This window comes from Vulpes vulpes, unplaced genomic scaffold (assembly GCF_048418805.1).
Source record: "Vulpes vulpes isolate BD-2025 unplaced genomic scaffold, VulVul3 u000000638, whole genome shotgun sequence".
NCBI lineage: Eukaryota > Metazoa > Chordata > Mammalia > Carnivora > Canidae > Vulpes > Vulpes vulpes.
The window spans coordinates 332,814-347,644 of NW_027325821.1; the positions used below are offsets into that span (position 1 = coordinate 332,814).

The following is a 14,831-nucleotide window of genomic DNA, read 5'->3' on the forward strand; positions in this document are numbered from 1 at the left end:
TGCTGACAATAGCAATTAAAACAAAAAAGCAAAAGAGCAGTAGCTACCGTGTATTGAACCTTTTCTAGGAGCCCAGGCTGTGACAAGGGCATCACATTTATTAACTGCTTTTACCCACAAAGCAAGCCTCTGCTACAGATATTATTATTAGTCCCATTTAAAAAACAGTATAGCGGAAGAGCTAAGAGGTTGGACTCACAGCGACTTAGGTTCAGATTCTAGCTCTGCTTCTTAGGCACCTTCGTGGGCTTGTCAGTTTACCTTGCTAAGCTTCCTTTCCTCTAAAGTGGAGATAATAATATCTCCCCTTCAGTTTGAAATGAGACATTGTAAAGTGCCTGGTACATCATAGGTCCTTGGTAAATGGTCAGGATTGCTATGGTCAAGAAGAGAACAGGTTGCCGGAATTCCAGCCCTGTCTGGGTCACAAGCTACAGCTGGGTGATCTTGAGAAAATCACCTCCTCAGAATCACTTCCTTTTGAGCACTTGCCTGACTCCAGAGGTTCTCAAAAGTGTGGTCCCTTGGACCAGCAAGTAGTACCACCATCACCTGGGAACATGTCAGAGGGAAAAATTCTCAGGATCCACCCAGATATAGCACTCTGGGGCTAGGGCCCAGGAACCTGTGTTTGGATGAGCCCACCCCCTTCTTCTGATGCATGCTCAAATTCAGCAACCACTGATTTACAAAATGGGCTGGCTGAAATTGAATCAACCCTTTGGAGCCCCTCTCTGACACTAATATTCTATGATTGTCTGTCCTGGCAGAGAGCTGCATGCTGACTCCCTAAGGACAGTGACAGGCCAGAAGCAATTCTAGCCTCACTGGTGGCAGGGAAACAAAGCCTAAGCCCTGATGGAGTTCTCACTCTTTTAGTCTTTGGGATCTTGCCGTCTCCTACTCCCATGTATTATCTTATCTCCCATTTTACTACATCTCTGTGTGCCCCCACTCCATATCTTTCGCTGTTTCCCTTCCTTTCTGTGTTGCCTTATCTCCTTCTTATTTGTGGCATGGATGCCTCTGGGTTGTTCTGCCTTCTTCCATGGCAGGGCTGGCCAAGGTGGGAAAGGGATCCAGTAATTTGACTAACTAACCAGTGTGCCCTGTGTCTTGCAGTGACGTGTGTGTGCAGTGGTGTCCACTCTCCCGGCACTGTAGCACTGAGAAAAGCAGCTCCATTGGCAGCATGGAGAGCCTGGAACAACCAGGCCAAGCTACCTATGAGGGGCACCTTTTGCCCATTGATCAGAACATGTACCCCAACCAGCGTGACTCAGCCTATAGTTCCTTCTCAGCCAGCTCAAATGCCTCTGACTGTGCCTTTTCCCTCAGGCCAGAGGAGCCAGGCTCTGCAGACTGCATCATGCAAGGCTCGGGGCCAGCTAAAGCCCCTAATGGCCGGCCCAGTGTAGCTGAGACCTCAGGAGGTAGCCAGCACCCCAGTGGGAGCCACCTGACTCTCAACTCCCAGATGTCATCCTGCCCAGAGGAGGACCACCACTCAGAGCCTGCCAAAGCTGCCAGAGGCCCACCACAGCCTCCAGTGAGGCGAGATAGCCTGCAAGCCTCCAGAGCCCAACTCCTCAACGGAGAGCAGCGCAGGGCTTCTGAGCCTGTGGACTCCTTGCAGCAGGAGAAAGTGAGCTTAGACACTGTGCTATCCCCAAGGAACCCTAACAGGTTCTGCTGCCTCAGTGGGCAAGACCAAGTGACAAATGAGGGCCATCAGAACTGTGAGTTCAGCCAAGCTCCTGAATCCAGCCAGCAGGACTCTGAGCATCTAATAATGGAGGCCTCAGCCAAAGCTGCTGGATTCCCAAAAGCGTGTGACAAAGCTTCCAGGATAGATTACAGCCCACTCAACAAGGCTTCAGCAGAGCTAGCTAAGGCTTCCTTTGGCAGCCCCCCACACCTCACAGGACCCACAGGGCATCGCCATAGTGCCCCTGAACAGCTGCTGGCATCCCATTTACAGCATGGACACCTCGATACCAGGGGCAGCAAGGGAACAGAGCTCCCAGCTGGGCACGATGGCCATGAGTGGACTCTGTCACCCCTGCATAGCAGCCATACAGGAAAGAAAAGTCCATGTCCCCCTACAGGAGGAACCCAGGACCAACACAGTAAAGAAAGAAAGGCCAGGCAAGTGGATGATAGGCCTTTGTGTTCGGGGCACCAGAGCCCAAGCAGTTCCCCACTTGGAGAAGCTGATGGACACCCTCCAGAAAAAGGTTTCCAGGACCCAAACAGAGCAAGTAGAGCAGGCAGTGAATCAGCCAGCCAGCAGCCCTCTGCCTCTGGCTCCCTCATCCAACAAACCAGGGATTGTTCTTCAACCACTAAAGTAGTTGGCAGCACAGAGGCTACCGAAGAAGGGGACAGTGAACCCAAGGAATGTGGCTGGGTGGGTGGTAGGCGGCACGGAGGTCCTCGGGGCCGCTCAATCCAAAACCGGCGCAAGAGTGAGCGTTTTGCTACCAATCTGCGTAATGAAATTCAGAGGAGGAAGGCCCAGCTCCAGAAAAGCAAGAATTCCCTGTCACAGCTGTGTGACACTCAGGAGCCTGTGGAAGAGACTGAGGAGCCCCTAGAAAGTCCTCCACCTCCCACCTCTAACTCATCTCTTCTATCTTCATATAAAAAACCACCTAGCCCCAGAGACAAGCTCTTTACCAAGAGTATGATACTCAGGGCTAGGTCTTCAGAGTGTCTCAGCCAAGCCCCAGAGAGCCATGAATCTAGGACAGGCTTGGAGGGACAAATAAGCCCTGGTCAAAGGCCTGGCCAGCCTTCTTTGGGCCTGAACACCTGGTGGAAAGTGTCTGACTCATCCCCCTCTGACTCTGAGAAAACTAATGCTCACCGTGGAGTCCGTGGAGGCCATTGGAGATGGTCTCCAGAGCACAACCTGCAGCCACACGTGGCACTAGCCATGGAAAGCCCTTCTAACCTGGGTGATAGCAAAGAATTGAAGGCTTCTACTGCCCCAGCTGGGGAGGAAGCCATCCTCCTGCCCTTCGCAGACAGAAGAAAGCTCTTTGAGGAGGGTAGCAAATCCTTATCTACATCGCATTTGCCAGGTTTAACCACTCATAGCAGTAAAACTTTTACCCAGAGACCGAAACCTGTAGACCCAAACTTCCAGCCACTGAGCTCCAGCTATCGGGAATTAAGGCACCATCCGATGGACCAATCGTATCATGCCACAGACCAATCATATCATTCTGTGTCACTTCTGCAGTCAGAAACTCCGCCCTACTCAGAATGTTTTGCAAGCAAAGGTCTAGAACAGTCCATGTGCTGCAAACCACTGCACTGTGGTGATTTTGATTACCACAGGACCTGCTCTTACTCCTGCAGCGTCCAGGGCGCCATAGTTCATGACCCTTGCATGTATTGTTCTGGGGAGATCTGTCCCGCTTTGCGAAAGAGAAACATGATGCCCAACTGCTACAACTGTTGGTGCCACCACCACCAATGTTTCCGGTGCTCAGCCTGCTATCACAATCCCCAGCACAATAGCCCCGAGGATGGCAGCTTGGCACCTGGCAACACTTGGAAACCCAGGAAGCCAACAATGCAGGTGAGGCCTTGGTTCTTGGACGGGTTTGCTTCACTGTTCTCTTAGTGAGGAGGAAGCGAGGTAAATGACTGGAAAACATAACAATCACAATTCCTTGAAACTGTACTGCCCCAGCTTCACCAAGTGGTAGTGTCATAACCCTGGGCACTCAGCCACCAGAATTGCAGTTAACCCATCTTTTGAGTTAGGTGAAAATAACTTTCTTCACAAGTGGACAGAACTGGGATTTATATCCTGACTCTAAAACAGGTCTCTGAATGACCTTGAGCAAGTCATCCAACCACCAGGGCTTGCAATGACATGATTTTGAAAGGAAAAAAGAGAATTTTTGCCTCATGAAATGGCCAATACTGAGGAAAGTCTTACTGCCTCATCTCTAAAGTGGGGGAAAATCATGGCCGCCTCATAGATCAGTTGTAAGGATCCAAACAGGCCCAGTGCCTGGCAGAAAATAGCACTTATTCCCTTCCATCTCCTGCTTAAAAACTGCTTGGAGCTACAAAATTTGCAAATGCCCTCCCTAGGTTCTGCTTTTAGAGACTTGATTTGTCTGGTTTTCTAAAGAACAGATCCTTATGCTTTTCTCCAGCCTATCTTTGTCAGAGACCTGGGTCGAGACCAGCCGTTGCTACACCCCAGTTGGTTATGACCTACCCCCACCAAACACAGGCCCCCAGAATACCCCCAGGGTACTTCTGAGAGGATCCCCATGTCCTTACTGACTCTCTGCCTCATTTCTTCCCCAGGGTTCCCCTGGTACCACCTTTTGGGTGGTGCACTTGAATCAGAAGTTAATTCCTGTGTTGAACTGTTGTTGCATAGGCAGACACTTCTGAATTACTTCATGTATGAAATTTCTCAAAACACATTCTTTGAAAAAAAAAGGAACCTCAGGGGTGAAATAAGCCTTACATAAAAGAGTATATGCTGTTCCTTTTATGAACATTCTAGAACAGCTCTTCTGTGGGCAACAAGGTTAGAATAGTGGTTACCTACAGAAGGTGTCCCAGAGATTGAGTGGGAAAAAGCATTGTTAATACTGTATGGAAATTCAATTTAATTCTGTATATTGGCCTTGTATCCTGCAACCTCACAAAACTCACTTATTAGTTCTAGCAGCTTTGTCGTAGCTTTGAAAAGATTTTCTACATATATAATCGTGTCATCTGCAAACAAAATTGTTTTTTATCGTCCTTTCCACTGTGTATGCCTTTTCTAGGGAAGGGGGGGGGGCTTACTGCACCATCTAGGACCTCCAAGACAATGTTTAGTAGAAGTGGTAAGTTTAAGTGTGGCTAGTGTTGCTTTGTTTCAAATCTTTGGCTAATAAGGTTGAGGTGAGCTGTAGGTTTTTCGTAGATGCCCTTTGGCAGGTGGAGGAAGTTCCTTGTCATTCCTAGTTTGCTGAGAGCTTGTATCAGGAGTGGATGCTGAATTTTTTTAAATGCTTTACCTATATATTGAAATGATCCTATAGTTTTTTTCTTTCATTCTATTGATGTGGCAAATTATAATTGATTTTTGAAATAAGAACCAGACTAGCATTGCTAGATTAAATCCTGCTTGGTCATGACATTGTATCCTTTTTAATGTGTTACTAGATTTGATTTGCTAATATTTCATTAAGGATTTTTGTGTTTCTGGTTATCAGAGATTCTTGTCTGTAGTTTTATTTTGGCCTTACCAAATACGTTGGGAATGGTCCCTCCTCTTCCGTCTTCAAGAAGAGTTTGTGTACAACCAGTGTTATGTCTTCCTTAAGGGTTTAGTAGAATTTATCATTGAAGCCACCAGGACCTGGAGTTTACTTTGCAGAAAGATTTTAAACTACAAATTCCATCTCTTTACTAGATATAGGTCATTTCAGTCATCCACTTCTTCTTGTGAGCATGGGTAATTCATCAAGAAATCTTTCTGTTTCCTTGAGGCTTTCAAATTTCTGGGGATAAAGTTGTTTGTCACTTACTTTAAAATGCATCAAGAAGGTAAGATGGATTGGTGGATGGATAGAGGAATAAAGAGGTATGGGAACAAGGCAGATATAGTAAAATATTAATTGTTAAGTCTAAGTGGTGGATGTATGGGTAATTATAAACTTGTTCTACTTTTCTGTACACTTGAAAATATTTATAACAAAATGTGGAAAGAAAGAGGGGAGGAAATAGAAAATATTGGTTAAAGGGGACTGTTGCTGGAACCAGACTGCCTGCGTTCAAATTCCCCAGCTTTCCCATCAAAAAACACGCAGCTAGTGGTACCTACTTCATGAATTGGTTGATTAAATGTTTAAACATGGGTAAAGCACTTTGGAACAGTGACTATCAGATAGTAATCATCTGTTAAGTGTGAGTTATTTTCTCCTGAAATAAAGGGAGATTTTGGCTTAAGCTGAAATGCTTGCCAAAAAGCTTCTGCAAGTAGATAGCAGAGAAAGGGGGTTGAAGCTGGGGGGAAGGAGATGATGGCTTCCAGAAGTGTGAACCCAGAGCTAGTAACTCCATAAGGGAAGGAGGGGAGCTTTGCAGGTTGCAGCAATTGGCAGCAGCAATGCCAGTGTGTCTGTACCCACACCATGCCTCTCCTCTTGTACTCTGAAGGATGAGGCTACATGGGTTTCCAGTGCCTGTTAGACCAGCTCAGCAGGCCTGCTTAGACACTAGGCTTTCAGATATGTGGAGCCACTTCATGTCCATTTCTTCCCCTGTTGCCTGAAAACACACATACACATGCCAGACATGGGGAAAACTTGCAGCATGGGATAGGACGCCCCAGCTCAAATGACCAAGGTGGTTGAGAGGGTGGCTGTCTGAAGTAGGGCTGAGATCCTGCTCCTTAGGGCCCAGGAAGAGGTTAGGGAGCTAATCAGAACCTGTTTAGTGCTGTTAAGAGAACTAAAATCAGTATGCATATACTTTCCGCATACTTCATGCCAGTTAGTTTCACACATATTATCAGACTATTTCATTTAACCATTGTATAAGATAAGGTATAATAGGATTCCCATATTATAGCCAAGGAAACCGAGACTCAGAGAGGTCACACGTGTACTGAGTGGCAAAGCCCACACTTAAACAACAGAATAGTAACTAACATTTGAGTATCCACTATGCATCAGATACTATTCTAGGTGCTTTATACATATCAACTCATTCAGTCCTCAAAGCACTGCTAGTTTGATAATCTATTAAATAGCTGGGGGAAACAAGCTAAAAAAGAAGATGGGTACTTTGCCTGAGGTCACACAGCTGGTGAAGGGCAGGTGTGGGATTTGAATCTGTGTCATCTAGCTTCCAAGGCCAAGCTCCCAGCTATGCTGGGCTGCCTCTCCATAAGTGGATTAAAAATCCCAAGCCCTCTCCAGTATGACAAGATGCCTTCTGGCTATATAACTTCTACCAGGGTGGCAGTCAATCCTCTGTCTGCAACAAGCCATAGGTTGAACTGCCTCATTCGTTCAAAGAGTGGAGGCAATCAATAGCAACCTAAGTGGCTCAAGGGAAAAAAGTAAGGTGATCTACTGGGGAGCTGAGAAGGAGGCTGCGAATTGGGACAGGACTTTGGTTTGGCCGCTGCTATTTACTGAGCACTTTCCATAGGGCATGGACAGGAAATCCTGGCTCCCACTGTGGCTGAATGAGTAATAGTGTCTTTGAGGGCAGGGACATCTCACAAGGGTGTAGAGGCAGGATCTGAAGTCTAACAAGTGGTCAGAGCTGCTCTAACATGAGAGGTACAGGCAGGGACCGCTTAGGCCTTGGGAAAGCTGTAAAACTTCATCTTGTCCATGGCTCCTGACATCTACAACCTCCTACATGCTGAGTGCTGTGCTAGGCATCCTCTATGCACCTCCAATTTTGTTCTCACTCCTGGGAAGCCAGCAAAGCTTCATAGCCTAGTCCTTATTTGCCAGATAGGAAGCTGAGGTTCAGAGAGGTGAAATAACTTCCCTCAAATAACACAACTAATAAGTGTCTTGGCCAGTATGACTGACACCAAGTACCTTACTCCCAAAAGGGAGTAAAAAGGTTTTTTGTTTTGTTTTTACTGGGGCAAAGGTAATCAAATTTTGAATAGGACCAATATTAATAGCATTGGAGAAAGAGGGAATTTGGAAGATTGGTGAGGTTTAGGAAAAACTGTGCATCCCTGTTGAGCTAAGCTTTGAGTTGCTAGGTAGATTTCTGGATGCAAAATCAGGGAACTTGTCAGAGGCAAATCTGCATCAGGTTTGGAGCTAGTATAGGAAGGAAGGGACATTTTTACAAATGGCACATGTGGCTTGAACTACAGGGAAAAGGGTTGCTTGGGCAAAGCCCTTAAGGAAAAAATGCCCAGGGTGGAGGGTGTACTCTGGTAGTGTGGGGAATGTGGCACCTGGCACTCATGTTCCCCAGAGATGAGCTCACCTCAGCCCCTGCCAGCAGATCTGGAAGGAGGACGAAGGGCTCCTGCAATACAGGGGTGTGCTGGTATGTGCGTATGCATGCTCTCCTTCTGCCTCACCCTCGGAGAAGGTTGCAGTGGGAGCCTCGGGCCTCCAAGCCCTCTCAAGCACCAGGGCTTACAAGAAGATGCTTTCTATGTTAGAAGAGGAATGAGCAGGTTCACCCAGCAGAACAAACAAAAAGACCTCCTTCATGAGAGCCAGAGCAAACAGCAAATGTGCTAAACTGGTTTATAAGGTGGTTTTGGAGGGGAGCAGAGAAAGAGAGGGAAACGCAGAGTTTCTAGAGCACACGATCCAGGTCCCTGAGTGCTCTCATAGTCTCTGCATGCCCCCAGCAGTTCACTGGGCCTCCTGACAGGAAGGCAGCCCTCCAAGTGCATATTTCTCTAGCCTGGTATGGGAGAGTAGAAGAAACCAACTGAGGGATCTGCCCAAAGACAGGCTCCTGACCTCTTCACATTTTTGAGGCCATCTGGATACCTGTCTGCTCAGAGCTCCCTCACTTATCAGAATTTTGCCTTGCAGGAATTTCCTGGGGACAAATGGAAACCAATAACAGGAAACAGGAAGACCAGCCAGTCAGGGAGGTAAGTGATCACTCAGGGAATTGGGGCGAGTTGGTGTCTCTGAGGTTTCTATGGAAATTGCTAAGATCTTTTGTTCACTCAGGTTTCTTTGAGGAGCCTGGCCTGCTATCCGAACCAAGAACTTGATGCCATAGATGTAATCTAGCCTGCCCCCCCCCCCAGGCAGCTGTACTACAGACCAAACTGATCACTAGGACATTTTGGAATAGGGAGTAGTTGGGCAGCATTGTGGGACGTTGTGCCCATCAGCTCAGAAGCCTGGGGCATACCTGCCCCAGCGCAAGGATGTGTGGGAGCAGATCATGCTGAAATATAGACGAGAAGGCATAAATGAGGCCTGCTCTCCCAGCAGCCATTGGGCAATTGGAGAGGACAGAGAGGAGTACCATCCAGTACTGCTGTGCCTTTGCCTCAGTTGTTTGAGGCACTCGTTTCTTGGGCTTAGCCATGGTTCTTTTCAGAGGGCTTACTGAGAACGTAGGGTCTGCACATGAAAGTACAGGGGCAGATAGTGCTAATGATAGATTAAAACTCCTGGAAGAAGGTAGGGACATTTTTGTAAATGGCACATATGGCCTCGACTAGAGGGAGAAGACTTTCTTGGGCAAAGCCTTTAAAGAAAAAAAAGAGTATAGATTCTGCTTCTGTAATGTGGGGAACCTGGCACTCATGCTCCCAAGAGATGAGCCCACCTTCCATAGTGTCTATAAGGAGTGCACAGTTACCTTATCTGTGTTGCTTTCCATCAGCCTGGCAGAACCTTCTCTTCTGTAAAATTCCTTGATATGTTCTTTTAGCCAGTTCTTCTCCAGGCCAAATTATACAAGATACTCCTAAAGTATATTGATTCTTTAACTCTCACTGAAGGAGAGGACTAGAATCTGGCTCTCCTGACTCCCAAAGAGCCCAGGGTTCTTTCCTGGGGCCTGCATTATCCCCTGTGATTTGGTAGTAAAGTCAGAAATAATTTTGGCTTTCTTTTGACTCCAAAGTCTGAGAAACCTATCAGTTTTCTGGTTGGCTATGAAAAAAAAGGGAAGAACCCAACATTTATGAAAAGTCTACTAAGTGTCAGTCACTGGGCTGGATCCTGTTTAACTCATAATCTCATGTATTCTCCACAACAGTTCATTTTATTACTTATGTTACAGATGAGGTCCAGGGAGATTATATAATGTAGCTGACATCACATAACTACTTAGCAATGGAGCCAGGACTGGGACCCAGGTTTGTCTGGTCCCAAAGTTTATGCTTTCCTCCCTTATAACTGCATCAATTAGGATCCCTAAGGAAACCTTTCAAAAGGATCCCTTAGCGTCATGTCTCAGAAGTCTGAGGTCTGGGTAGGGATACTATGGGACTCTATGGCTGGTCTGATTCCTCACTATGGGCTGACTTGTACCATGTCCTTGGAGAGATCATCTCAATCCAGTGGGTCTGAATTTCCCATATTAGACTAAGACCTCTGAGAAAGAAGACCATATCTTGGCTTTAGATTTCTCCTCTGTGCCTAACACAGCACCTGACACAGAAAAGTTGTTCAAGAGAGTGTCATTGGCTTACCAACCAAAGAAACAGCCTCTTCCACCATTGAATAGGTGAAATGATACAAAAATAATAATGCTACCTAGCATTTCTTGAGCATGGTGCTCTATTCTAGGCACCATGCAAAGCACTTAACAAATAATTTACAGCTGACCCTTGAATGACACATTTGAATTGCGTGGATCCCCTTATACATGGATTTTTTTCAATGAGTACAGTACTATAAATGTATTTTCCTTATGCCATTCGTAACATAAAGAGGGCTTTATTCAAAATCTAGTGTATGTACTGCCTTTTTCAGGCAAACAGGAATATTAGAGAAAGAGCATCAAGAAGCACAATGCCTGTCCACCCACAGCGTGAGCAAGGATGACTAACCCACACAAAGTTAAGTAGCAGTAATAATAAATTACCACTTACAAAACAATCTATGTGCTGCCAGCTAAGTTACACATATTATGTTATGTTTTATATTCCCCCAAACTCTGTCAGGTAGGTATTATTCTCACTAGGGCAGTGGTTTTCAAATTTGAATGTGCTTTAGAAACACTTGGAGGGCTTGTTAAAACATAGACAAATAGATCCCACCCCTACCCGTAGCACCCCCCACCCCAACCCCTGCCAGAGAGTGTGATTCGGGAGGTACTGGAGTGAAGCTCAAAGTTTGCATTTCTAACAAGCTCCCCCAGGTGATACTGATGCAGCTGGTCCCCAGATCACCCTTTGAGAACCACAGACTCAGATAAAGGCTATGAGGTTCAGAAAAGTTAAAAGTAATTCAGCAAAAGTCTCACAGCTACTAATGGGATGAACCAGGATTTAAAGCAGCTCTTGCTTACTCAGATGAGTTGCCATGAGATGAAAAAGTGTCAAATGCATGGTTTAAACAAGAAGCATCTAGGAAGTGGTATGGGGCCAGTAGATGATAAATTGTTCTCTATTTAAGTTTGTTAGGGGGTAAGAAAACAGAAGACTGGGACCCACAGGAGGAAAGGCCCAGAGGGACTAAGCAGAGTAGGTTGGAAAAAGAAATTTCACTGGTTAAGAGTTCTGGCCTTGGAATCAGTCCGCCCAGATTCAAATCCAGTTTCTTAATTTCTCTAGCTGTGTGAGCTGGGTAAGTGGATGTCTGTCTCTCTGTCTCTCTCCTCTTCCCTCTCTCTCCCATCAGTTTCCTTATTCGTAAAGTGGGGTTAGAGTACCTACCTCATGTGATTGTTGCTAGAATTAAATGAGCAAATATGTATAAAGCATTTGGAACAAAACCTGGCACAGTAAACCCTCAGTAAATGGTAGTTATGATAATAAGGGAGGGGGGAGCAGCAGCCACAGGAACAGTAGAGAAAAGGGGGGAAGAGTGAGGTATTGGACCAGGATAGGTAGGCCTTGAAAACTATGTAATATCACAAATACAGAAGCTATTGAAGAGTTATCCAACAGGTAAGTGATGTGATAAATGCAGCACTTGAGGCACCTGGGCTGCATTCTGCAGCCTCAATAGGTTGGAGGAAGAGCAGCCAGGGGCAGTGATCCAGGCATGAAAGAACACGCCCTGGATTGGGAAGGTGGAAGTGCAGCAGGAATGAAGCCGAAGACAGATAAATACGTGTGCTATTTTGGGGAGAAACTGTTTATTGTGAAAACCATATTACAGGAAATTAAAACCAGAAGAAAAAGTAGCCTTATTCCTACCACCCTAACACCCTCATTGTTTTCATTTCCCTATCTGCTTTTATCTGTAGGTATAGAGATTTGCAGGGGGAGCAGAGTTATAATAACTATGTAGATGTGATTTTGTGTGTCCTGCTTCTTTTTTTTCTCCACCAAGCATTACTTAGTAAACAATTTTTCATGTTGCTGTACTGGCTTCCTCAATAGTTATAAATTTTAATGGCTGCATATTTCAGCAGCTTAATGTGCTATAATTTGCTTAATCATTCCCAAATTGTTGGAGATTAGGTTGTTTCCAATTTCTTGCTATTACAAAGTAATGCTGCAGAAAAATTTTGAGTAGGCTCTAACCTTTTTCTCATTTTGAATTATCTCATTAAAAACAATTATCCAGAGTTGAGATCACTAGTGGAAACCATACAAACATTCTTACTGTTTTTGATAGATTGCACCAAACTCTTTCCCAGGAGGCATTTTACACTGCCATTAACAATATATAAGGATACCAGCTTCCCCCAAATCTTGCCATCTGTGGCAAATGTTTCTAATGCAATAGGTGGGAACAGTAGTACAGTTTCAATTGGCCTCACTTTGGTTATTCTCATTTGAGATGTTTTCATGTGTTTACTTAATATTTGCATTGCTTCTCCTTTGAATTGTCTGTTCAGATGACTTGCTTACAAGAAAGTGACACCTTTTGAGGAAAAAGGAGGGATCCCTGGGTGGCGCAGTGGTTTGGCGCTTGCCTTTGGCCCAGGGCGCGATCCTGGAGACCCGGGATCGAAACCCACATCAGGCTCCCGGTGCATGGAGCCTGCTTCTCCCTCTGCCTATGTCTCTGCCTCTCTCTCTCTCTCTCTGTGACTATCATAAATAAATAAAAATTAAAAAAAATTTTTTTGAGGAAAAAGGAGAGAGGACTGGTGACTGGAATTTGGGAAAGAAAGGAAATAAGTCAAAAGTAACTCCGAGCCCCAAGATACCTAGAGAAAGTAATTGAGAGGGCTGGGGCAGGTGAGAAAAGGAAGCTAACTCGGTGCAGATATGTTTGACATGCTGACTTTGAAGTTAATGAGGAAGACAAGTGGATCCTTCAGAGGAGGCTTGTCAATCAGGCAGCCACGGGGGTAAGATGAGGAAAAAGAACCAGCAAATATGCTGAAGAGGCAAGCAGCTGGCATGGCAGAAGAGGCAGGCCAGTGCACCATGACAAAAGATGAGAAGAGGACCACTACTGGCTTTGACAGTTCAGAACCACAAGTGATCTTCAGGAAAGCAAACTTAGTACAGTGGTGGGCATAGAAAGTAGAGGGCATGATGTCTGTAAGGGGATTCATAGGAAAGAAATGTACTTCATGCCTTTTCTTTGCCAAATAATATTTCACTATATGGACATACCACTTTTGATGTATCCATTCATCTATTGGTGGACATTTAGGTTGTTTCCACTTTTCAGCTACTGTGAATAATGCTGCTGTGACCATTCGTGTGCAAGTTTCTGGGTGGACGTGTTTTCAGTTCTCTTGGGTCTAAACTTAAGGAGTGGAATCTGGGGGCCATATGGCAATTCTATTAACTTTCTGAGAAACAGCCTGTTTTTCAAAGTGGCTGTACCATTTCACATTTCCACTACCAATGTAGGAAGGTTTTCATTTCCTTTCATTAATTTTAATACAGTGATTATGTGGTAGTGACACTGTGTCATTAGAAAGATATTTTAAGGAGCACCTGGGTGGCTCAGGGGTTTGAGCATCTGCCTTTGGCTTAGGTCGTGATCCCGGGATCCTGGGATTGAGTCCCGCATTGTGCTCCCTGGCAGGGAGCCTGCTTCTCCCTCTGTCTATGTCTCTGGCCCTCTCTGTGTGTCTTTTATGAATAAATAAATTAAATCTTTTAAAAAAAGAAAAATATTTTAAAAGAACTTTAAAAACATAGCTGAACATTTTAGAAATGTCTCAAAAGAATAAGTTGGCTAGGGAAAGGAAGAAGAGGAATGGGGTGGTAATTAGAGGGAGCAGTAATGTTTAAGCTGGTGGTCCTCAAAATGTGCTCCTGGGACCAGCAACCTTGGTATTGCCTCTGAACTGGCTAGGGATGCAAATCCTGAGGCCCCACTCAGACCTACTGAATCAGAAACCCAGGTTGGGGCTCTCAAGCTGTGTTTTAACAAGCCCTCCAAGCAATTCCGATGCAAGCTAATTATGAGAACCACTGGTTTAAGTGCAGGTTTGGTCAAGATCTGGAAAAGCAGTTTAAATTTAAAATCAGAAAAGAGAGGTCAATGGAAAGAAAAAAAAGAATTTGGAGGTGAAGCTGGATGACAGTTTATGACCTCAGGAAGATAAGAAGGTCAAGGGCAGAGATGACATTTAAGAGACGAAATCTTAAATTTTTTTTTTAATTTTTTATTTATTTATGATAGTCACAGAGAGAGAGAGAGAGAGAGAGGCAGAGACACAGGCGGAGGGAGAAGCAGGCTCCATGCACCGGGAGCCTGATGTGGGATTCGATCCCGGGTCTCCAGGATCGCGCCCTGGGCCAAAGGCAGGCGCCAAACCGCTGCGCCACCCAGGGATCCCCAAGAGACGAAATCTTGATGGAGTTTCCGTTCACCTTCCCCTCCAACCCCCACACACATTTTTAATGTTTCTTATGTCATTTCTGTCACAATTGGAATGATAGGTGTAGGTGGGAAAATCAAACGTATATTCTTGAGCCACTCTCTTTGCCTGGAAGCCTGCGATGAATTTTAATTTCAGGTAGTTACACTTTTGGTTTTCTCCCTCCACTGTTGTTTGATTTGTGTGCAGAGACTGCAAATGCATTATAATATTAGCAGGAGGGAAAAACGTCAGTGAGTAGATCTGGCAGGAGAAAAAGCAGATCCATAAATGATGCATTTAAAATCCAAAAGAAAGTATTTTCTAGATTATCTCTCTTGGTTTTCTGTACCTGTGATTGCTTCCTCTGATCTTTTCTGATGTTCCATTTG

General features: G+C 45.2%; 1 protein-coding gene across 2 annotated transcripts in view; it reads left to right on the forward strand.

Moving 5' to 3' along the window:
- The window catches only part of SHROOM4 (shroom family member 4), a 275,929-nt gene that overhangs the window by 234,395 nt on the left and 26,703 nt on the right, over window positions 1–14,831 (forward strand). For both annotated transcript variants that reach the window (XM_025982378.2, XM_025982379.2), the window contains 2 exons: window positions 1,123–3,589; window positions 8,562–8,623. In XM_025982378.2, the coding sequence (XP_025838163.1) occupies window positions 1,123–3,589; window positions 8,562–8,623 (2,529 nt within the window). The remainder of the gene's footprint in view (window positions 1–1,122; window positions 3,590–8,561; window positions 8,624–14,831) is intronic.